A 23,755-nucleotide genomic window follows, 5' to 3' on the forward strand; every position below is an offset into this window, starting at 1 on the left:
AAGTCATGCTTGGCCTCAGCCTGTGCTTGGAGAGTAGAAGAACTCCCAGAACCACATTAAGCAGGTATCAAGCAGGAATCAATCCAGGGATTCAGATGGGCCAAAACCAGAATGAACCGCAGATCTGCACAGTCCCCCGTTTTGGCATTGGTAACAGGCAGGAAACACACCTGAGGGATAGGGTCGTTTCGACCATGCCCAAGTGCACCCACTCCAAGATGACCTAACGAAGCGCTGGGAAGAAGTCTGCCTTGAACCCCCAAAAGGGGCAGAAGCTGCCCAATGCCACCACAGGCCAGATGACATGACTGAAAACGTCCACGAATCGTGGAACCAAGCACGTGCAAACCGAGCAAGCCTCCCCCTCATCACCCAGTCAATAGGGCAAACAGCAAAAGGGCCGACACCCCTTACGAGAAGCCGACTGCCAAACAGAGCGATCACTGCGCCGACCAGATGACGCCAGCTTTGAGGCAACGTCGGCTCAGAAGCTGGCATCAATGGCCCACCTTGACCACCAGAACCCCAAGCCCTGGCATGACCCTTCTGAGAAGGCCGAGAACGGCTGCCCCGGAGAATCAACAAGTCTGTCATAGGACGACAACTAGATGAAGCCGCCTGCAGAAACTGCATGACAGCTGCCTCTGCAAACAGCAATGGACAAAACGGAGATGAAAACCTAAGAGCCAGAGCCCAAGCAGATTCCAAAGAGAGAGCGAGCACAGCATGATGGCACGCGAGGCGAGAAGCAAAGAACAGACACACCACCTCCTTCAGGATACGTGCAAAGAGCTTTAGCAGTGCGGCTGGCGCCTGAGCTGCCAAGGAAAGCACACCAGATGAAGGCCCGGCACTCAATGCCTCCACATCCTCCTCGAGTCAGGAAGAAGACAGCTTGAAAAGGGAAAACAAGCGCAAGACCGAAGCCAAATGCCTACGGGCATGCAAATCCTCTGCAACCAAGGACGCCAAAAGGGAAGGAACCTACACGTGCAGCTGCACAAGGCCAACATCCCGAGAAAGGACGGGTGAACAAGCACGCATTAAGGCACTCAAACCCACCCCCAGGTTAACCTGCAGAATGGTAAACGTTTCTCTCCACTCAAGCGTGGGGGACAGACAGAATTATGCCACGCCCCCAACGAAAAGAAAGGGCAGTCTGCTAGCCATGAACACTCCAGAACCTCTAAATGCACCTAATATGGGGAAGAAGAACTGAACTCAAATAAGGATGGATCCATAACGGAGGTGGAATCCAGATCTCGCAGGAGGTATGCAGCTAGAGCCTCCTGAACCTCCCTCGTGAAGATACGAGAGGTAGAAAACCTCCAAAAGGGTGGGGCCGAGGTACCCAAGGGGGGCCCAGAACTGAACTCTGGGAAAAGCCAAACCTAAATCATACTCATACAGGAAAGGGGTGTAAGAAAACCCATCCCCCTGCAACAACAAACCTCGTGAAGAGGGCACTAGCACCCAAGTGAGGTCATAGGAGACCCAAGGCCCCCCAGGTTGAATACTCTCCAATCCCAGGATCTCCAAATTTGTTACCCGGGGCTGAGCAGTCCTCCAAATCCTCTACCCCTGAAGAAAAGGGGTAGAGGATCCTGCCTGTCCTGGGGAAAAGGCAGACAAGAAGGGGGCCTGCTGGTGGGACCCAGAAGCTTCAGCAAGAGGAACCAGCTTGAATGCCTCCATCCCCAACCCAAACGGGACAGCCCCCAAAGCGGCCCTCAGACGTTTGGGAGCTGGAAGCAGGGAGGAAATGTGCAGGATAAACAACAGAGGAAGGATCTGGGAGCGCGGACTGAACCATAGTCAAAGCAACTAACGCCCCCAGGTCCAGGTCCCTATAACCAAAGCAGGCCAGCCACGGGACATTCGGGTGGGAAACCAACCTAGCATGATGCAGAAACCTAAACCTAGCATGCAATGTGGATGCTGCCTGTACCCTAACAGTAATGTTATCAGAATAATATTGGAGAACAGGTAGAGAATGAGACTAACAAGACTCCAGGTCAAAGGTCTCGTTAACCCAACAGGCAACATGACGGAGGCAAAAGAGGTGACTCGCCCTGAGACAAGGGCACACAGCAACTTTCAAACCCACACAAGACGAGTTGGAATGCAGAAAACGTATTCATTGGTCCACCGAGCCCTGACAGGGTTTTCCAGGGCCCATAGGTAGACTGCTACGGGAAGCCCGGGCAATGTATTGCTAACTGGTCACAACTCAAAGCTAACAAAGGTAAGAGTACAACACTGAAACCCCTGCGACGTGTAAAATCACGGGGAGGCCTAGCAGAGGACCACCAGAATATTAGAAGTGGAACTATAGCCACACCAGACAGACCCCCCACCAGGCAAGAGAACAAAAATAAAAGAAAAACTCTGCAAAAGTACAGCATCCCCAGAGGAAACAGGAACCGGCCGCCGCATAGGTAGGCAGGTTACACAACACCTTGACACCCCAACCAGCACAATACCATTTCCTACCAAAGGCCAAACAAGGGCCATGAAACACCAGCTGGCCCCAAGGGCGAGGTACTGTAAATGCCAAGTAGCAAGAACCTCCACGGAAAAGGTTTCCTGAACGTCCCAGGGAAGAGAACCCTAACACGCAAGGGCAGTACTCACAGGGTGCTTTGGGAAGGAAGCCCTTAACCTCATGCAGCCCCAGCATTGATGAGGAACACCTGGCCACCAAACACAACAACACAGCAGAGGTCGCCACGAAGGCAAAACACCGCCAAGGAATTGGAGGCCAGAGAAGACATCCGTCCCAGATCACATTAGCTAACAAACTGGATGACTGAGTAGCCGGCGTGGGGAAGGGAGGGCTGCACGGCAGTGGAGTGTGACGTTTGCTTGTTTACTTGTTTCATTGGAATTGAAGGGAGTTCTACCTCCCTGTTCAGTTTTCAGTTGTTAGTTTCTTACCATGTGGGGGTTTGTTTTGTTATTCCTACCTTTCTGGGTGCCTAACCTTGGTTGATGGCAGATAAGAGAAACCTCCAACCACAGGAGGGGGTTTTTCAGGGCCATTGCTCCCCACAACTTCTCTGAGGGGGGGCCAGGTTCTGGCTCATGGTCCCTGGTTGGTCGAACTCCATAGCTAATACCCCAGTCTAATATATCACACATAAGCTCCTGGCAGCCATAGGGGGCTCCCCATAGAAAAGTAATTTTGCATTTAAACAAATATTTAATATTACAATATTTTGTATAAATAAGAAAAAACCAGTGTTGAATGTAATGAAACGCCATTTTCTGGGTGAGTCCTGGAGGCTCCCCGGAGTTATCCAGGCTGAATGGATATGTGTAACTTTCTGGCATCAGTCAAGGTACATGGAGTTCTTGCCTATCGGGGACCACGAGACAGAACCTGACCCCCTCAGAAAGGCACGAGGAGCAATGGCCTATAGAAACCCTCCTGTGGTCGACAGAATTCTATGTCTGCCATCGACCAGGACAGGCACCCAGAAAGGTAGGCGCCCCAAAACAAACCCCCTATTCTGGTGAAAAGATTGCTACCGAAAGCCGAACGAATGGACAGAACTCCCCAACAAAAATTGCAAACTAGCATGACGTCATCATGTCGCCGCGCCACCGTCTGCGCAACCCCCTCCCCCCTCCCCTGGAGGGGGGAGGGGGAGCCCAGCCCCTTTGCGCCGGCTATCCAACTGGCAGTTCTTAGGCTGGATGTCAAAATACGCGAAAAATACCGCTGACCAGAGGGAGAGAGGGATCCGGGACTCACACAGAAAATGGCATTTCATTACATTTAACGCTGGTTTTCTGGGAGGAGCCCCCTATGGCTCCAAAGATAAGGAAAAAGATGGAAGGAACCGGGAGGTGTATGCAACGCGTCCAAACCAAAAACAAAAAAACCACAAGCCAAATCAAAGGACCCTGCAAACGACCCAGAAGACCCTAACCCCCGAACAGGAAGGAAGGGAACCTGGGCAAAGCAAAATGCACCCAGGGCCCCAGAGGCCACGATGCGCAGAAAACAGCAAAGAGCCGCAACCAATCAACACACAAAGCACCCCCGGCCCGACCAACCAAGCCGCAACTCAAGGGCCCCACCGGAAAACAGCAGACCCAAACGTCACCCGAAAAGAAGGGGACTGCAGCAAAAGAACAACCTATCACCAGGACCAAAATACAATTGTACCTTGGAATACGAGTGTCCCTGTATATGAGTTTTTCGAAATACGAGCAGGATTTGCTCGGAAAATTTGCCTCGGAAGGCGAGGGTTGCCTCGGAACACGAGTGTGTTGATACACGTATAGGCCAACTAGTGTGTGGTGGCACAGCGATCGTGCCTCAGTTTACCAGTGTCTCACGCCCAGTGACTATCCCGCCTGAATTCTTCACAAGGATTTACAGTTTTTTGGCCATTTGAGCATAAAAGTTATTATTATCTATCTTGCCATGGGTCTCAAGAAATCCATTGGTAAGGTTCAACCTAAGAAAATAGCTGAGAGTAGAGGCAGCAGAGGATGTCCCTTCTTGATTAAGAAAATGTGTGAAGTATGGGAAGAACAGCAAAGTTTTGTTGAAAAAACTCATCCAGATAAAGCTGTAGCAGGCCGTTGCTTTGACCTTTTAAATGACAATGTGATGTCTTACTACAGACAAGTGTTAAAATGTAGGGAAAAACAAGTGTCCTAGTGGTATGCAGGCAAAATGTGCCAGTGTGTGCACACCAGTGAAGTCCTCACTGCCTGATGTTATAATGGAAGGGGACTCCCCTTCCAAACAGTAACACCTCTCCTCTTCCCTCCTCCTCACCATCTTCCATACGCTAACAGCAGTCATCAGCAAGGGTAAGTAGTAACTTCAACATAGTTTTGTAGGTTTATTTAGATGAATTAGGTATAAAATTTAGTTTGAAGTGAGGTTTTTGGGTAGTCAGGAACGGATTAATTCATTTCCCATTATTTCTCATGGGGAAATTAGCTTCGGATTACGAGTTTTCAGAATACGAGATGTCTCCAGGAACGGATTAAACTCTTAAACCGAGGTACCACTGTAGCAGAAAAACACACCAGAACCGAAAGGCCCACGACAACCGAGGAGAAGTTAAACCCCTCCCAGGACCAGCGACCAGGACAGCACCGGAAGCGCAGAACCAGGCCGAAGGTGAAAAAACAAACCAAACAGCTAGTGAAACGGAGCAGAAGGAACAGCAAGACTGAACACAAGCGGAAGCAAACCCACCAGCGCCGCCAGAGACGAGGCGACAGCACTCGGCACCAAAGGACAGTCCCGGAACAACCCCGAAGGGAAGGATAAGACAAGGTTAGCAGAGACCAGCGGCTAGCAGAGACCATAGTACACCTACGCAGTGACAAGAAAACCGGAAGGACTGCCAGGAGCTACCCACTGCCAACGAGACAAGGAACACAAGTGGGAGACCAACAACAAAGCCACCAGCACCCACACAAGGGACGAGAACGCGAAACAAAAAACCCTGAGACGCGAAGACTTGAGGGGGAAGAACAAACCAGCCGATACAGGGCTGGACTGACCTGCAAGAGAGGCGGAGCCACGGGAAAACCCGCAGGATCGGACACCGAGCAAAGAAGCGCCCCCAACCAAGGACGGCAAAGAACCAGGGAACAGGAAGAGGCCAACAAGAAAACGAGGACCACGAACCAAAACGTGAAGCGAAAAAAGCAACCCTGCAACCCACAGGAGCAGCGTAAGCAGCCCCAGCAGGGATGAAGGACGCACGCATCACCGAGATATATATGAGGAGAACTACCCAGGGCATGACCTGCACGAAAACAAGAAAAAAAAAGTCCCGGAAAAGAACAGAAAACTGGAGCCAGGACCATAAACCTAGCACCACCCATCCCAACGAAAAGGAATCTTAGGGGCAGGAGTGAGCGAACGGAAGCAACTCCCATCCACAGGCAGGACAAGCACCTTGTATACCACATACAAAAGACCAAACCCGGAGTATGAGGCCTCAGCATGAAGGCCGTACCCCGTTTGGAAAATCGCAGAGGCAAGCCCCGAGGCCAGCCCCAGAGCAAAGAGGCATAAGATATGAGGACAGGCTGCGGGAATGCAACACACAACACAAAGAAGAAGGGAAGACAAGAACACAACTAACAAAATTCTCAGAGGAATGGAAAGGTAGAGAATGAGAAATTGGTGAACACGGGCGGTACACAAAGAAGGGGGAACACAGGTGGAAACTGAGTACCCAAGGAGTCACAGGGATAGTAGAAAGAACCCTGTCAGTGTCAGAGCAGGTAACAGATGGAAGGCAGTAGCCAGCGGTGTGGCAGAAGCAGACACCAGACACAGTGCCAAAGGGAGAGAAGAAAGAGCCCAAACGGCTCAGGAATCGGTACACAAGGTGAACGACAGCAGAGAAGAGGGATCAAGGAGCCAGAGCCCAACCCCCTCAAGCAAAACTAGGGGAGGACAACAAGGAGAAGACAAAAAATGGCAGGGAGAAGAGAGCACAAAGAAAACCAAGAAAAGATGCAGGCGCCGAAGACTAAACAAAAGGCAGCGAAGACCGAGGCTGCGTCCCACAGTACACTGACCAAGGAAGGCCACGGCAAGACTCACGCAAAGTGGCCAATCAAAACACACAACACCTACACCCCACCAAAATCGAGAACCAGCGCCGGATGACAGCGTCGCCAGACAGCACAATCTCACCTGCAGAGCGGACACACGACCGTGGCACAACAGAGTTGAGCCGAGGCAGAAACCAGGAGCATCGCCAGGGGAGTATGATCAGAGATGTGTAACCAGCAGAAGCCGAGGTGCAGGACAGAGGCGGAAGTGGCACCACCCGGAGCCACCCCACCCCCGGAATCAGGGAAAAGAATTGAGGTGAAGTTCCCACATAGAAATCCAGAACACCCCCCCTGCATCAAGGAACAATGACTGGAGAAGATGACGAATGTGAGATTCGTGAGACAGGAAAAATCATTTAAAAAAGAAAAATTGAAAAATCGACATTATAAAATCATGAGACAGGATGAGGAACACCAACACATGTATACCCTAGAACAAAACGATCACCCCGGACCCTGCGCCCGAGGTACGAACCGCACCACCTACCCTCTGGTGATGCAGTTCATACACCAGACGTATGTACACATATCGTACACACACCAGCAAGAGGATGTAACGAATAAGAGGAAAGTCGGGATAGGAAGAAGAGATGAAGGGAATACAAAAGAAGGCGAAAGAGAATCAAAAGAAAACAAGAACAGAAGAGGACCAACGAGTCCGAGAAGGAACTAGAGGGAACTACACCGGAAGTCAGCAGACGTTCCAATAATATCAGAAGAATCGAAGAGTGTCGTGAACCCTCGAGAATCTTATGGAGGCTCATAAGCAGGGATGGGGTGAAAGCACCTCCAGGAACGACAGAACTGACGAACCCGAAGGACACGGAACCAAACCCGGGGCAGGGTAGACCCGAAAACCAACAAGAATGCAAAGGGGGAAGGAATAACCACCCCCCCTCAGAGGAACTGCTAGCCCCGCTCCTACAACAAAAACCCCAAGCAGGGCCCAACGGGGCTAAGGCCCCCAGGCAACCCCAAGAACCTCCATGGCTGGATCCGGGTCTGAGCCAACCCCCACAAGCCCCGGCCTCACAAGAAAAAGCCAGATCAGCCATAAAACTTTAAGGAAGGTAGTCCACTGGTCAGATCCTTACACACGGCTGGAGGAACAGGCTCAAAGGCCTCCGCCGCCACCCCAAAAGAAGACCCCCCCCCCCTCGAGACTGCCTGAGCCTCAAACACCTATGAAACACCGCCCCAACCCAGAAACCACAGACGTGTCGGAGCCGGAAGCAAGGGGGAGAACCCAAATGCTCAACCGAAGGGGAAGGACCAGGAGGGGCGGACGGAACCAGAGCCGAAGCGATCCCCACCCCCAAGTCCGGGTCACCATCACCAAAACGGGGCAGTCTCGGGGCATCCAGGGCTGCAATCAACAAAGCGTGTTGCAGCAATCTAACCCAGCCTGCAACGTGGCCACTGCCTGAACCCACACAACAGAATGAGTGGCATGGGAAAACTGGAGTACAAACAGACAACCAATGTCACACGACTCCATGTCAAGGAACCATCGACCCAGCAGGCAGCATTGAGGAGGCAAAACCGATGAGTGTTACCATGAGACAAGGGGACAGAGCAACCATCAAACTCACAGGATGCGACAGGGGGACTCAAGGTCACCTCCATCGGACCACAGAGCTCCCATGGGGATTTCCAGGGCCCTTAGCCTTGTGTACATGCTAAGGGAAGCCCAGGCAGGGTACAGCGAACTAGCCCCCAAGTCTACCGAGCAAACTGCTAAAAGCTGAACCCCCGGGATGTACATACTCACGGGGACCAAACGGGGAGACTCCACCAAGCGAAGAGAAGAACAGGGAGACCCTCCTACCAGGCAGAAAAGAAAAACCCCGCAAGAGGACAACGTACCCAGGCGGAACAGAGCCGGCCACTATAATTGAAGAAGACTAGCTGTGCAGTACCCTGCGCCCCTACTAGTGATGAAAACAACCACCTACCCAGAGACAAACTAGGGGACAAACCCCACCTAACCCCAAGGACGGCCCAGTACTGAGCAGTAAAAGACACAGTGGAGGTAGATCCCAAGGAGACTTGTGGAAGGAGGCCCCAAGCCCCCAAGGGTAGTACTCACAGGGCACCTAGGGAAGGAAACCCTAGGCACATGCAGCCTGAGTACTGTGGAATATCACTCCTCCGCTCATACACCTCCCCTGTAGAGACAGCCCACACCACAAGGCACAGAACTGAAACAAAAGTGGAGCCAGGAGAGGCTTGGAGAGGCACCCGACCACCCGTTTTAGAGAGGCACCCGACTGGCCAGTAAACCCATCAGCCAAGAACTGCCAGTTGGATAGCCGGCGTGAAGGGACTGGGGCTCCCCCTTCCCCCTCCCGGAGAGGGGGGGGGGGTTGTGCAGACGGTGGCGTGGCGATGTGATGACGTCATGCTAGTTTGCAATTTTTGCTGGGGAGTTCTGTCCACTCGTTCGACTTTCGGTAGCAATCTTTTCACCAGAATAGGGGTTGGTTTTGGAGCGCCTACCTTTCTGGGTGCCTGTCCTGGTTGATGGCAGACATAGAATGTTCCCAACCACAGGGGGGGGTTTCTATAGGCCATTGTTCCTTCATGCCTCTCTGAGGGGGCCAGGTTCTGGCTCGTGGTCCCCGGTAGGCAAGAACTCCATGCACTTTGACTGATGCCAGAAAGTTATACATATCCATTCAGCCTGGATAGCTCCAGGGAGCAGTATGTGCTCCCCTCCAGAAATAACAAACTCTAAGTGCAACAAAATTATAGTTTGTTGCAGAATAGATCTAGTACAAATCTGTTCTATTGAAAGCATATCTACAATTATTAATATCTAATAATAAAAAACAGATTAACACTGTACCCTGCTAAGGCAATCTCTGGCATCACCAAAACTTTCCAGTTCACTCCAAGAAAACAGAAGTCCATCAGTTGTTTCCCCAAATGGATTAAAATCAAGCAGGATCACATGGTCTTTTGCTGGGCGATACACATCAAAAACATCTGCGAAAGAAAATGAAAATATTGCTATATTTATAGACAAAGCTTAAGGTATGTGCCTTGTTACCGGGGAATGCTTCATAGGAATCCAAACTTTAGGTGCATTAAATTTATTGAAATACACAAGTAATTTTGTACTTTAACCCTTTAACTGCGCAATGCACCTGCAGGCCCAGGCTTCGGGTGCGCAACGCGCCTCCGGGTGTTTTTATTTTTCACGTTCCATTCAAAACTCCCGCGGCTACATGGGGTTCACATCAGCTTCCTCGGGGCTCTTGTAAACAGACGCCATCTTTAAAAAAAATCATGGTCCACATTGCCGGGTGTCAGAGCCTCAGTAGTGAGTGAGCAACCAAGGCTGGCACTCGCAGCATGAGCGCACAGCACTGCTGTTCAGCGTGTGACCACAGCATCGCCTAATATTGTCAAAAAATATATATATAATCTGTTTTATTTAGCCATGATAGTATTATAGAAGAGCCCGAGTGTGATAATGACTGGGTACAATATTCAAATATCATAGATTCAATGCTGTTCACGATGTTCACAGCGCTAGCCACAGCACCACAGCATTATTTCGTCCATCTAGGAATCTTCAAACGACTTTTTAGGTTCCTCTTCAAAATAAATTTGTGGTCAATTATTCATTTACAGGTATTAGTGACCAGGATTGTGGTTATAATTAGCATTGTGCATACATAGGAGGAATTTTGGTGAGGGAGGGAGGAAGGGAAAGAATTGAGGTAGCCTCACTGCGTGGCAGTAACTCTTTGTTTTGCTCACCATACTAGCTTCATGGTTCGTTATGGGGAACACACATGTACATGGGTATATACAGTGTGTGTGAATAGTGTAATAACAGCACCAGGAGTATGTTGTGAGGAGCTATTTTGGTGAGGGAGGTGACGTCGTAATCGTGGCGTCGTCTGCTGTGTGATTTGTCATGCAGTGTATGGTGGCCACTGTACTGTTTGGACACAATACCGGCTTACTTGCATAGTTCTGGTAAATAAAACATGTAGATAGGTATATATAAAATGTGTAGTTAGTGTAATAAGAACAATAACAGAATGGTGGGAGGAGCAATGTTGGGGAGTAAGATGTTGGAGTGAGGGAGGGGTGGCTGGGTGTGGCTGCTCACACTCGCGGTGTTCTGAGTGTGTTGATGGTGAATGTATATAGTGTGTGGCAGTGTAGAGTGTGTACATATGTTGTAAATATACATAAATGAACTTGAAACATTCGTGTGAATAACTGTATGATTTGGAGGAGCAATGTTGGTGAGTTGGAGGAGTGAGGGAGGGTTGGCCGAGTGTGGCTGCTCACACTCGCGGTGTTCTGAGTGTGTTGATGGTGAATGTATATAGTGTGTGACAGTGTAGCGTGTGTACATATGTTGTAAATATACATAAATGAACATGAAACATTGGTGTGAATAACTGTATGATTTGGAGGAGCAATGTTGGCGAGTTGGAGGAGTGAGGGAGGGCTGGCTGGGTGTGGCTGCTCACACTCGCGGTGTTCTGAATGTGTTGATGGTGAATGTATATAGTGTGTGACAGTGTATAGTCTGTACATAGATTGTATATATACATAAATTAGCATGATACATAGTAAATATGTGCAACATATGTGTACACAAGTGTCATGCACGTAATACAGTGTCTTCGGACAGTACGGATGTTTTACTGCCATAATATAGTGTACGTGTTCATTATACATAGGATTAGCATGTAAAAACAAATAAAATGTATTTGGAACTGCGCAAAAAATGTGCAAAAATATATTCGCAGCAACTCGCGCGTCCCGCCCCGGGTGCATACTGCTCTGGCGCACGGGGAATTATGACGTCACGGCCCACCTTTCGGACCCCATAGCAGCCAAAGTAAGTACAATTTCGAACTTGCGTTGCTATACCCATATACAGGGAGGGGTTTTTGACACTTTCCGAGGAAAAAAATTATTTTTTCCCAAGGTTTCATTTCCTGCACACTGGGGGGATGTCATATTTATAGGCCGCGCAGTTAAAGGGTTAAGGTGAGGGCTTCAGAAATATGTTCAATGAACAGAGTTAAGGCTGGCTATACCTGTGAATGAACAGTATCCACTCGATTTAACGGCCTATATGGGGCTGTACCCAGGTCGTTAAATGCAGGGCTCTGGTATTTCCGAAATTGTTAAGTGTCGGAAATATTTCAAGTAGCATTCAGGTAAGATATATTTTGTAGAGACAGCCACTTGGTCCACCACTCTAGTGCCTTTTACCCTGTGACATCACAGATTCACGACACATTGTTTTGATTTGTCACGAGGCTGGAGTGTTCATTCTGTGACTTTGTTGGACATATCTGCACAACCAAGGAACATCATTGCACCATGTTGGCTCCAAATGCACTCATTTTGTTAGTGATGGCTGACTGGTGGGTGGATGGGCAGGCAGAGTACGCAGGTAGGCAGGGAGGGAGAGGCTGAAATGTAGGCAGGCAGGTTGGGAGGGAGGGAGGGAGGGAGGTAGGCAGAGGCTGGGAGGTAGGCAGGGAGGGAGAGGATAGAGATGGATGGAGGGATGGATGGATGGATGGAAGGAGGGATGGATGGATGGAAGGAGGGATGGATGGATGGAAGGAGGGATGGATGGAGGGGGGGAGGGAGGGAGGGAGGGAGGGAGGGATGGATGGATGGATGGATGGATGGATGGATGGATGGATGGATGGATGGATGGATGGATGGATGGATGGATGGATGGATGGATGGATGGATAGGAGGGAGGGAGGGAGGGAGGGAGGGAGGGAGGGAGGGAGGGATGGAGAGATAGATAGATGGAGGGATGGATGGAGGGATGGATGGAGGGATGGAGGGATGGATAGGAGGAGGGAGGGATGGAAAGAGGAATGGATAGGAGGGAGGGAGGGGAGGGAGGAAAGGAGGGAGGGAGGGAGGGAGGAAGGGAGGGAGGGATGGATGGGAGGGAAGGAGGGAGGGAGGGAGGGAGGGATGGATGGATGGATGGATGGATGGATGGATGGATGGATGGATGGATGGATGGAGAGATGGAGGGAGGGAGGGAGGGAGGGAGGGATGGGTGTTGAATTGAACTACGTGACCAGTGAAGCAGAGTGTGTGTATGTGATGTAGGGATAGTGGTGGAGGGAGGGACCGGCTCACTTCGATAAGCTTAACACACTCGACCCCATTAGCCAGATTTGTTCCTTAAATTCTGGATGTACATCATCATATATATATTTTTAGTTACAGATTTTGTTTAGTAATATTATTAGGATAATAAAAAGTTATAAAAATACTTGTTTCATGAATGCTTTATTGTATTAGATGGAGATTCTCTAGGCTCTGTTGGCTGGTAATCTATTGAGCCACCTTCCAGAAGGGTCTCTTGGGAAGGGGGGAGGGGGTGAGGGAGGGAGGGAGGCTGGAAGTGAGTGTGTAGGGTAGAGCTACAGTGAGGGTGTGGGGGAGAGATACAGTGAGGGTGATAGAGGGGACAATACAGGCTGGCAGCCTGCTGGCCATGTGAGGACCCCCCCTGATGCCAAAACAAACCCAATACCGACATACGGTTCTATTGACCGCCAGACCGGTATATGAGGCTTCAGATACCGGTCTCCCAAACCGGTCGTTATTACCGGCAGATCGGTAAATAAGAGGCCGTTAAATCGAGTGGATACTGACTATACATGCAAAGGTCAAAACATACATGACAATGTTCACATGTGATGATAAACTAATGAGAGGAGTTGACACAAGAGTGCAAAAAGTTGCTCATGGACAAGATACAAGAATGGTCTGACAAGTGGTTATTGTATGCAAGTTTAATCATGACATACACTTGTAAGGTAATGATAATACGAGTAAATGAAGGCAATTGGTATTTTACCAAATGAGAAGGAAAAAAATACTTATTGAAAAGATAGAAAGTTTTCTAGAGGGAAGGAAATCACACTGAAAATATATTTATGGAAGCCCGAATAAGCAGGAATAGCTTTAGCAGGATAAGTTTTATTTGTATTGATCACTTTAAGTAAGCTTAAGTGCTTTGTTTTTAAGCATTTTCCTTTCTTTGATAGCAAATGTAAGGTTTGCCAATGTAAGAGCAGCCTACAGAAATTTAAACAAGTAATAAATGTAGGACATCCTCAACCCTGGAGATTTATTAACCCTGGATGAGTTGATATGAAGATGTACAGGGGACATGGTCAATACATACACGATATACAGAGGTGTCAACAGATTGGTTGGGTCCAAGAGATGGTGCTCATTCCTAATACTGTAAGGAATTAGGTAAGTAAAAAAAAATACAGGCCAAGATGTGAGTTAAAATGAATAAATACTGTAATAAGAAATACTTACAGTTTTGAAGAGGAAATCTGTTTTCTATATTTTCTTTCCATAAGCTGATAATATCGCTGCGAATATTAGCCTGATCAGTGCCAATGCAATAGTAACTTTGGCTTATATCACGTTGACAAATACCTGAAAAATAATAATGAAATTAGAATGTTTCCAACCCCAATTATGTACACTGTAAAAACCCAGCATTGAATGTAATGAAACACCATTTTCTGGGTATAGCCCCGGAGGTTCCCTGGAGCTACCGGACTGATATTAGTTAATATTAGTGCAGGGCTTCCATCTTATGGAGTTGTCATGCCTACCAGGGACCACTAGCCAAAAGATGGTCCCCTCAGAGAGTTGAAGGGAGCAATGGCCTATGAAACTCACATGTATGAAAGTATTCATGTCTGCCATTGACTGGGGTTGAGCACCCAGAGAGGTAGGTGCTTCAAAACAGACTCCTCCTGATAGAAAAAGAAAAACAAGCAAACAAGTAACATATCATCACAACGCATGCCAATCCCCCAGGGAAGGGAAGAGGGGAAAGAGCGGTTCCCAGCCCTGAGCTGGCAGCCAGACCATCAGTTTGGAGGCTGAAAAACTGAAATAAAAACCGCCGACAGGGGGAGGGAGGGTGCAAGGGAGCCTCTGGGGCTCTACCAAGAGAGACTTACCCAGGAGGTGGCTGCACTGCACAACTCATAATGAAGACGAGACAACAGGCTACAACCGCCGACCCAAGGTGACACAAGACTGCTGAGGGCCCAGCACATTAACTAGATATCGGGAAGCCAGGACCCTGTTCGATCTCCAAAACCCCAGTGCCCGAATATCCGCCCAAGACATATTGCCAGACACAGCAACCAAAGCTGTGAACTTATGAACATCATGGGCACGAGGGAAGACAGCAGGCTTGCTAGACTTGATAACCCTGCGGACGACCTGAGAGACTTTAGCCCTGGAACAGGGAACAAGAGAAACTGGGTCAACCCAAAGCGCATCCCCAGACATAGAAGCCGAGGGGCGTAGATAACGGCGTAAAGCTGTAACTGGACACAAAACATGATGCACCCCTGCCTGACCAACCAAGCATCAATAACCCATGGATCCCTCCGGAAGCCCTGTCATGACCTTATGAACCACAGCATCACTGACCAACCATAGCCTGGCCAAGTTTTCATGTGTATCTAGGGTAAAGTGAAAAAGACTAGTTAAAACAACACCAGTTTACTACGACATATAAAACAAGTCACCATAAAACAATAAGAAACTAAAGTCTCTAACACAATACTCTAATAACAACAAGGTGGTTACACACAGCTCTCATAATCACATCAAGAAACTTAAACACAGCTTTCGAAATCATTAACAGGCATTAACTACACACACTCGGGACCAGGCTCCAACCCAGCGCAGTGGTAAACTAACCCAAGTAACAGGTTGGTGGTGTCATACATTAATAAGTAGTGGATGAGGAATCAGTATCATACTACAACACAATAACAAGCATCTACAACCCTCAGATACCCATCTCAACACAAAATCACCTACCACCTGGCATAACTGATGTTCCTCAGTAGCCTGATTCACTAAAACAACAGCATTACTCCTATATATACATTAGTAATCAATAAACAACAAAATACAACACAACTCAAGAGCTGGACATCCAACGTCCGCCTATCTGGGGAACCAAGAGGGCAACTTGCCAAGGGCTGAGCCAACCAAGAATGACTTTGTTATCAACATGGCAAGTCACTTCAACTTTCCTCCTTCACATATCAAAAGTTCAAAACCCAAATATTAATTCTAATTCATACAATACCTAAGTATATACAATACGCAATATTCTCCACAGGAGAGTACATATCAAAACTCAAGGTATACAAGAATATATCATGATATATGCTAAAACACATAAAGAAGTCATTTCATCTACTCAAGGTTATACTGGCTAGAGACAGTTCACCAAGGAGGTAGGGTTAAGGGGAGGATATGGGAGGATTTCCAGCAGTTACAGGTTGACTGTTATACCTATGTTGTTTAAGACTTAGATCACATTACATTCGCTAGCCATACCTCAAGTATATATATAAATCTAGATAATATATATATACACACTATATCATAATGCCTCTAGCATGTCCTATATAACATTCCAATATTTAGACATGTAATTTGTATGAAACATGAACTTAACACTTTCACCACTCGGTGGCGCACGAGCGCGTCACTAAGTTTTGTTCGGGTTCCGCACGGGTGACACTGGCGGGCGTCACGAGAATAAATATTTGTATAAATTCCAATTTCGATCCGATCTACTTGGGGATAGTTTAGAAATATTCGCCATGAAATTTACGTTTTCTCTAATAGCCGAAGAGCTTACTTGAGAGAACGGCGTGGCAATGAATCATTGTGGGTGGTAAAACAACTGTATTATTGACACGACGCGTATGATCGACGTAGTTTTTAAATTTGTTGCCGGTCGAACACCTCCTTATGTGACGTGTTATACTTATGTTTTTCTAGAACATTCTATTGTGAACACATTGGTACAAAAATGAAATACGTACATCAAAAAATAATGTCAGGACAGTGAATTGAATATACACTTTTCAATGCGGGTTTCGCCGACATGCCACCGCGGGTAACACTTCGGCCACTTCCCACACTCTTGTGGGTGGGTTGCATCATTGATTCTATATTTATATGCATATGTCCGTTTAGAGAATTTTATTGCGATTTCAGTGATACCAAAATTAACCCTGTAGGACAAGTGTGGAGTTGACAACCCTGAAGATAGTAGAAACATTTCGTTGCTGTCTGGCGCTCACGGCTAGTGATCGACATAGTTTTTTATTTGGTGCTGATCTAACTTATGTTTTGGTGACATTTTATACTTATGTTCTTCTAGAACATTCTATTGCGAGCACATCTTCTTGAGGTTATCTTGAGATGATTTCGGGGCTTTAGTGTCTCTGCGGCCCGGTCCTCGACCAGGCCTCCACCCCCAGGATGCAGCCCGTGACAGCTGACTAACACCCAGGTACCTATTTTACTGCTAGGTAACAGGGGCATAGGGTGAAAGAAACTCTGCCCAATGTTTTTCGCCGGCGCCTGGGATCGAACCCAGGACCACAGGATCACAAGTCCAGCGTGCTGTCCGCTCGGCCGACCGGCTCCCACATCGGTACAAAAATTAAATACGTACATCAAAAATTAACGTCAGGACAGTCACAAGAGTATACACTTTTAAATGTTGCCGCTCAATCGCCGAAACGCTCATTTCAGTTGGGGAAAGGTTTTTTCATACGCCGTTTCACGAAAGTGTTAAGCTTCTGCTATGAACTAGCGTATTTCCAAAAACAGATTACAGATACAAGAGTACAGTAATGGTAATACAGTGGTACCTCAGCTTACGAGCGCCCCTGGTTACGAGTTTTTCGGGTTACGAGTTTTTTGAGTTACGAGCAGGATTTGCTTGGAAAATTTGTATCGGGATACGAGCGTTGCCTCAGAATACGAGGGTGTTGATACGCATACAGGCCAACCTAGCGCGTGGTGGCATGGCGATCGCCATTCAGTTTACCAGTGCCTCGCGCCCAGTGACTATCCCGCCTGAATTCTTCACAAGGATTTGCCGTTTATTTTCGGATTTTTTGCTATTTGAGCATAAAATTTGTTATAATATATATCGCAATGGGTTCCAAGAAAGCCAGTGGTAAGGTTCAAGGCAAGATATCGCATGTGAGGATGACAATAGAGGAAAAGCAAGAGATCATTCGGAAGCATGAAAGTGGTGCACGTGTTGTTGAACTTCGTAGGCAGTACAACAAATCCACATCAACGATATGCACTATACTGTACTTGTCAAGAAAATGGACATTATGAGTGCTAAAGTGGCAAAAGGAGTATCAACAATCACGAAACAAAGACCACAAATACTTGAGGAAGTGGAAAAGTTGTTATTAATTTGGATACACAACAAGGAGTTAGCGGGTGATAGTGTGTCAGAGGCCATCATTTGTGAGAAAGCACGAAGACCTTGTAAAGAAAACCCCTAGAACAAGTGCAGATACGAAAGACTTTAAGGTAAGCAGGGGATAGTTTGAGAAACTTAGAAAAAGAAGCGGTATTCATAGTGTTGCAAGGCACGGGGAGGCAGCCAGCTCAGACAAACCAGCGGCTGAAAGATTTATTGAAGAATTTAAAGAGTTTACAGAAGCTGAGGAATACCTACTGCAACAGGTGTTTAATTGTGATGAGACAGGACTGTTCTGGAAAAGATTGCTTAAGAGGACATACATTACCAACGAGGAAAAATCATTGCCCGGACACAAGCCTATGAAAGATAGGTTTACGCTTGTGCTGCGTTCAAATGCGAATGGCGATTTGAAAATTAAACCCTTGCTTGTGTATCATTCTGAAAATCCAAGGGTTTTCAAACAGTATAAAGTGCAGAAAAACCAAATGTGTGTGATGTGGAGGGCTAATAATAAGGCATGGGTGACTAGCATTTTTTTCGGAGTGGGTGAATGAAGTGTGCCGTGCCATAGAAAAATATCTGCAGGAGATACATTTGCCACTCAAGGCCCTACTTCTCCTCGACAATGCTCCTGCTCATCCTCCAGGTTTGGAAGATGAATTGTTGCACAGATACAGTAAATTTCTCACAGTAACGTTCCTTCCTCCTAACACCACTCCTCTAATTCAGCTTATGGACCAAAAAATCATAGCGAATTTCAAGAAACTTTATGAAAGGGCACTTTTCCGGAAATGTTTTGAAGTGACTGAAGCCACAAAACTCCCCCTCAAAGAGTTTTGGAAAGACCATTTTAACATTTGTAGTGCTTTAAAACTCATTGACAAAGCCTGGCAAGAAGTGACTCAAAGAACCCTGATCTCTGGCTGGAGAAAATTGTGGCCTGCATGTGTGACAGAACTAGACTTTGAGGAGGGTTTGAGCCAGTAAATGATGTGCCTATTGTTGAGGAAATTGTTACTCTGGGCTGGCAAATGGACATGGAATTGGATGGTGATGATGTGGAGGAGTTGGTGGAAGAACACAATGAAGAACTGACCACCGAAGAACTCCAAGCCCTCCAACAGGAACAGTAAGAAGACCCAGCTGAGGATGTTTCTCCAGTGGAGAAGGATGAGGCAGCAGCGAATGTCCCTTCCGCAACCATTAAGAAGTTTTCTCAGATGTGGGAAGAAATGCAAACTTTTATTGAAACGACTCACCCAGAGAAAGCTGTAGTAGACCGTTGCATTAATCTTTTCAATGACAATGTGATGCCTCACTACAGAGACATCTTGCAAAGAAGGGAAAAACAATCATCAATGGACAGCTTTGTTGTGAGAAAATCGAGCAGTGAGCCATAACCAGGACCTAGTGGTATGCAGGCAAAATGTGCCAGAGAATGCACTCCAGAGAGGTCCTCACTGCCTGATGGAAGGGGACTCCCCTTCCAAACAGTAACACCTCTCCTCCTCCCCCCTCCTCACCATCTTCCATACGCCAACAGCAGCCAACAGCAAGGGTAAGTAATAACTTGAACATAGTTTTGTAGTGTAGATTTCGATGAATTAGGTATAAAATTAATTTGAAGTGAGGTTTTTGGGTAGTCAGGAACGGATTAATTCATTTCCCATTATTTCTTACGGGGAAATTAGCTACGGTTCACAAGTTTTCGGGTTATGAGTCGTCTCCAGGAACGGATTAAACTCTTAAACTGAGGTACCCTTGTATTAGGCTAATCAACTAACATTTTACTATTCAGTTTGACCGCATCATACACCAGCCGCAACATAATCATACTGGTGTATGTGTGGTTATAACAAGCCCACCGTCTTGGTCTTTGCCAGAAAAGAAGGAGACGGCTGCAGATGAACAAAACATCTACCCGATCCAAAATAGCAAAAGCCTCTGCGCCAAAGGAGAACATGAAGCTCCCGACCCGACCCCCCAGAGGCCAAAGCCAACAAGAACAAAGCTTTCTGGAAACAACTTAGACCGAAGAGGCCACCACGAACTGAGGAGAAGAAAGAAAGGAGAGCACCCGGTCCAAAGACCAGGATGGCTCAGGTGGCTCACAAGCAGGCTAGAAGTGCAAAAAAGGCAGGAGAAAGCTTATGAAATGAAGCCGAAGTGACATCCACCCAGAACGCAAGCTGGAACAGCTCAACCGGTGCTGCACGAAACGAGGCAACAGTATTCTTCATAAGATGTCTGTCTTGAAAGAGCCAAGAAAGAAAAGTCAACAAAACATGATCCGAGACTGAAGACAATCTATGCAGTGAAAGGAAATGGCGAAAAGATTGCCAAGAGACTTCATACTGTCGCCGAGAAGACCACAGGTGGGACATCATGAGAGAAGCTACCTGGTCACCATACAGATGGTAATAAACCCGCGTCAGAAACTCCAGACACAAAGCGCAGAAGAGTAGAGCGAATCAGTAAAGTACCTCACTGGTCCGATCTTCTGAAAGAGGAACTGTGGAAAATGCACCGGGTTCGGACACTGAGCAAGCAACGCCTGAAACCAAGGCAGGGCAGAATACCACGGGGCCAGAAGGGAAAACCCTTCCCCGACAGGACTCGAGCTGAGCCAGAACCCAAGCAACAGCTGAACTGGGGGGGAAAAAGGTACAGGAAACCCTACCTCGACCAGTCCTGCCAAAAAGTGTTTACCTTGAAGGTCTCGCAGTCGGGGAAGGGTGCCACATATACGGGGAGACACCTCGACCACGCCGACATGAAGAGGTTCACCTTCGGAGGCCTGTATGTTCGGCAGAGTCAACTGAATGAGTTGGTGTCGACCGTCCATTCCGTGGACAGGGGAATGAACTGCGACAGGCCATCCACAAGGACACTGGACACGCCATGGATATGAACGGAGGGCTAAACTTCTAGAACTCAGAAGAGCCACTCAAAGTGACCACCCCCAAAGAGCCATGGACCACAGAGATCCCCCGCAGTTCAGGCAATGAACCATTGGAGCGCAGTTTGAACGAAATTGGATCGAGGAGCCCCCCAGCGAGCTGAATCCGATGCAGTGTAAGCCACACTGTCGCAAATTCCCGCACCATACTGTGAGCCCAACTGAAGGACAGAGCCCACCGCCCCTGACTGGCTTGGTGAGCACTAGGCACAAAACCTCGGCTGAGAGAGAAGGCATCCGTGAACACATTGAGGCAGGGAACCAAGGCACCGAATCCAGAACAGCCCAAAGAGGAAACCGGCAACATGTAAGATGTGTGAAAATGCGAGGTACCAAATTCAGCCCGTAAGGAAGGCAATGAAAACTAAGCCTGATGCCCCACCACGTAACCTAGCCAGTCCCTGAACCCCAGATGAATACGGACATGCCAATACGCGTCTCAGAAGTCCAGACACACCATCCAAGAACCCGGCTCCAAGAGAAGCTGGACCAGGGACAGAGTAGTCATACAAGGAATTCAGGGGTTCAGACGGGACAAGTATAGAATGAACCGCAGATCCTCACAGTCCCATTTTGGCACTGGACATAGGCGGGAAAACCCACCTGGGGGATGAGGTTGTTTCGACCACACCCAAGCGCACCCACTCCAGGATGACCTGATTAAGCGAAGGGGGAAGAAACCTGTCCCGCCAGCCCCGAATCCCCTGGAGGGGGAGGAGCAGCCCAATGCCACTGCAGGCCAGAAGACACGACCTGAAATACCCACGAATCGTGGGACCAAGTACAGGCAAACAGAGCTAGTCATCCCCCCTTCCCAATGATCTGTCAATGTGGCGACCCGTGAAAGGGCCGGTGACCCTTCCGAAGATCCAACTGAGTGGCCTCGTAGCCTGGTGGATAGCGCGCAGGACTCGTAATTCTGTGGCGCGGGTTCGATTCCCGCACGAGGCAGAAACAAATGGGCAAAGTTTCTTTCACCCTGAATGCCCCTGTTACCTAGCAGTAAATAGGTACCTGGGAGTTAGTCAGCTGTCACGGGCTGCTTCCTAGGGGTGGAGGCCTGGTCGAGGACCGGGCCGCGGGGACACTAAAAAGCCCCGAAATCATCATCTCAAGATAACATCTCAAGATCTCAAGATACGTGCATAGTGCAGACCAGACAAAGATGGGGTCCAGAGTAAACACCAGCTCAGAAACTGGCACCAAAGACCTACCTCGACCAGCAGATGCCAGAGCCCTGGCACGACCTTGCCAGGAAGCACAAAAATGTGCATCACAGACAATCAGCATATCCGAAAGAGGGCCACAACTAGCAGAAGCCTGGAGAAACTGACACAACCGAATCCGCAAATAACAGCAAACAAAATGGAGATGAAAACCTAAGAGCCAGGGTCCAAGTACAATCCACAGAGAGCGAGGGACAGCCTGCCGACACGTGAGGCAAGAGGTATAAAACAAGGACACCGCTTCCCGGAGAATACATGCAAACAGCTTAAGCAATGCTGCCGATGACCCGGCAGCAAACTCCTTCACAAGTCAGTCTGAAGATAGCTCGAGAAGGGAAATGAAGCAAAGGACTGAAGCCAAATGCCCACAAGAGCGATTATCTTCTGCAGCCAAAGCAGCCAAAAGGGAAGCAACCCAGATGTGCAACTGGAGCACACAACCGCACAAGGAAGCACAGGGGCATACAGGCATGCATTAAGATGCTTAAACACACTTCCTAAGTACACTTGCAACACTGTAGTGAACTCCGGCCACTCAAGCGAGCGGTAACAACAGAACGTATGCCATACCCCCAACGAAAAAAAACCAGCATTGAATGTAATGAAACGCCCTTTTGTGGGTGAGTCCGGGAGGCTCCCTGGAGCTTACCAGGCTGATATGCTAATGTCAGATTTTGGCATCAGTCATGTGTACAGAGTTCTTATGGGCCTACCGGGGACCACGAGCCAGAACCTGGCCCCCTCAAAGAGGCAAGGGAAGCAATGGCCTATAGAAACCCCCGTGTGGTTGGAAGCATTCTATGTCTGCCATCAACCGGGGTAGGCACCCAGAAAGGTAGGCGTCCCAAAACAAACCCCTATTCTGGTCAAAATTGCAACCAAAAGCCAAACGAGTGGATAGAACTCCCCAAACAAAAACGAGCAAACTAGTATGACGCCATTCGTCGTCGCGCCACTGTCTGCGCAGTCCCCCCTCTTGGGAGGGGGGGCAGCCCCAGACCTACAGCGCCGGCAATCCACACCCCAGTTCTGAGGCTGGATGTCAAAAACACGCAAAAAAAAACACCGACCGGAGGGAGAGAGGGATGCCGGGGAGCCTCCGGGACTCACCCAGAAAATGGCGTTTCACTACATTCAACGCTGGTTTTCGGGGGGGAGCCCCTATGGCTTCCCGGAGCTAACTACCCACAGAGGAAAGAATAGAGACTTACCTAGGAGGCAGTTGCTGCTCACTCCTCAACCTGAAGTCGAGACAACTGGCTGCATCCGCCGACCCAAAGCGACACAGGCCCGACCGGGCCCAGGAACGTTTACAAGGTAACAAGCAGCCAGGACCCTGTTCAACCACCAAAATCCCAGCGCCCAAATGTCAGCCCAGGACATATTGCCAAAGATGGCGGCAAGAGCCGCGAACTTGCGGACGTCATGGGCACGGGGATAGACCGCAGACTGGCTAGCCTTAATAACCCTGCGGACAACCTGGGAGACCCACACCCTCGAACAGGGAAGAAGGGAAACCGGATCGACCCACAGCGCATCCACGGACACAGAAGCCGTGGCGTGCAAATAACGGCAGAGAGCCACAACTGGACACAAAACATGATGCACCCCCGGCCGAACTAACCAAGCATCAACAACCCAAGG

General features: G+C 48.5%; 1 protein-coding gene across 3 annotated transcripts in view; it reads right to left on the bottom strand.

Moving 5' to 3' along the window:
* Positions 1–23,755, bottom strand: part of LOC123762232 (translation initiation factor eIF2 assembly protein) — a 91,299-nt gene that overhangs the window by 23,101 nt on the left and 44,443 nt on the right. For all 3 annotated transcript variants that reach the window (XM_045748608.2, XM_069324311.1, XM_045748607.2), the window contains exons 6-7: positions 13,957–14,079; positions 9,455–9,594 (exon numbers count right to left, since the gene is read on the bottom strand). In XM_045748608.2, coding sequence (XP_045604564.2) covers positions 9,455–9,594; positions 13,957–14,079 — 263 coding nt within the window. The remainder of the gene's footprint in view (positions 1–9,454; positions 9,595–13,956; positions 14,080–23,755) is intronic.

Source organism: Procambarus clarkii, chromosome 2 (genome assembly GCF_040958095.1).
Source record: "Procambarus clarkii isolate CNS0578487 chromosome 2, FALCON_Pclarkii_2.0, whole genome shotgun sequence".
NCBI lineage: Eukaryota > Metazoa > Arthropoda > Malacostraca > Decapoda > Cambaridae > Procambarus > Procambarus clarkii.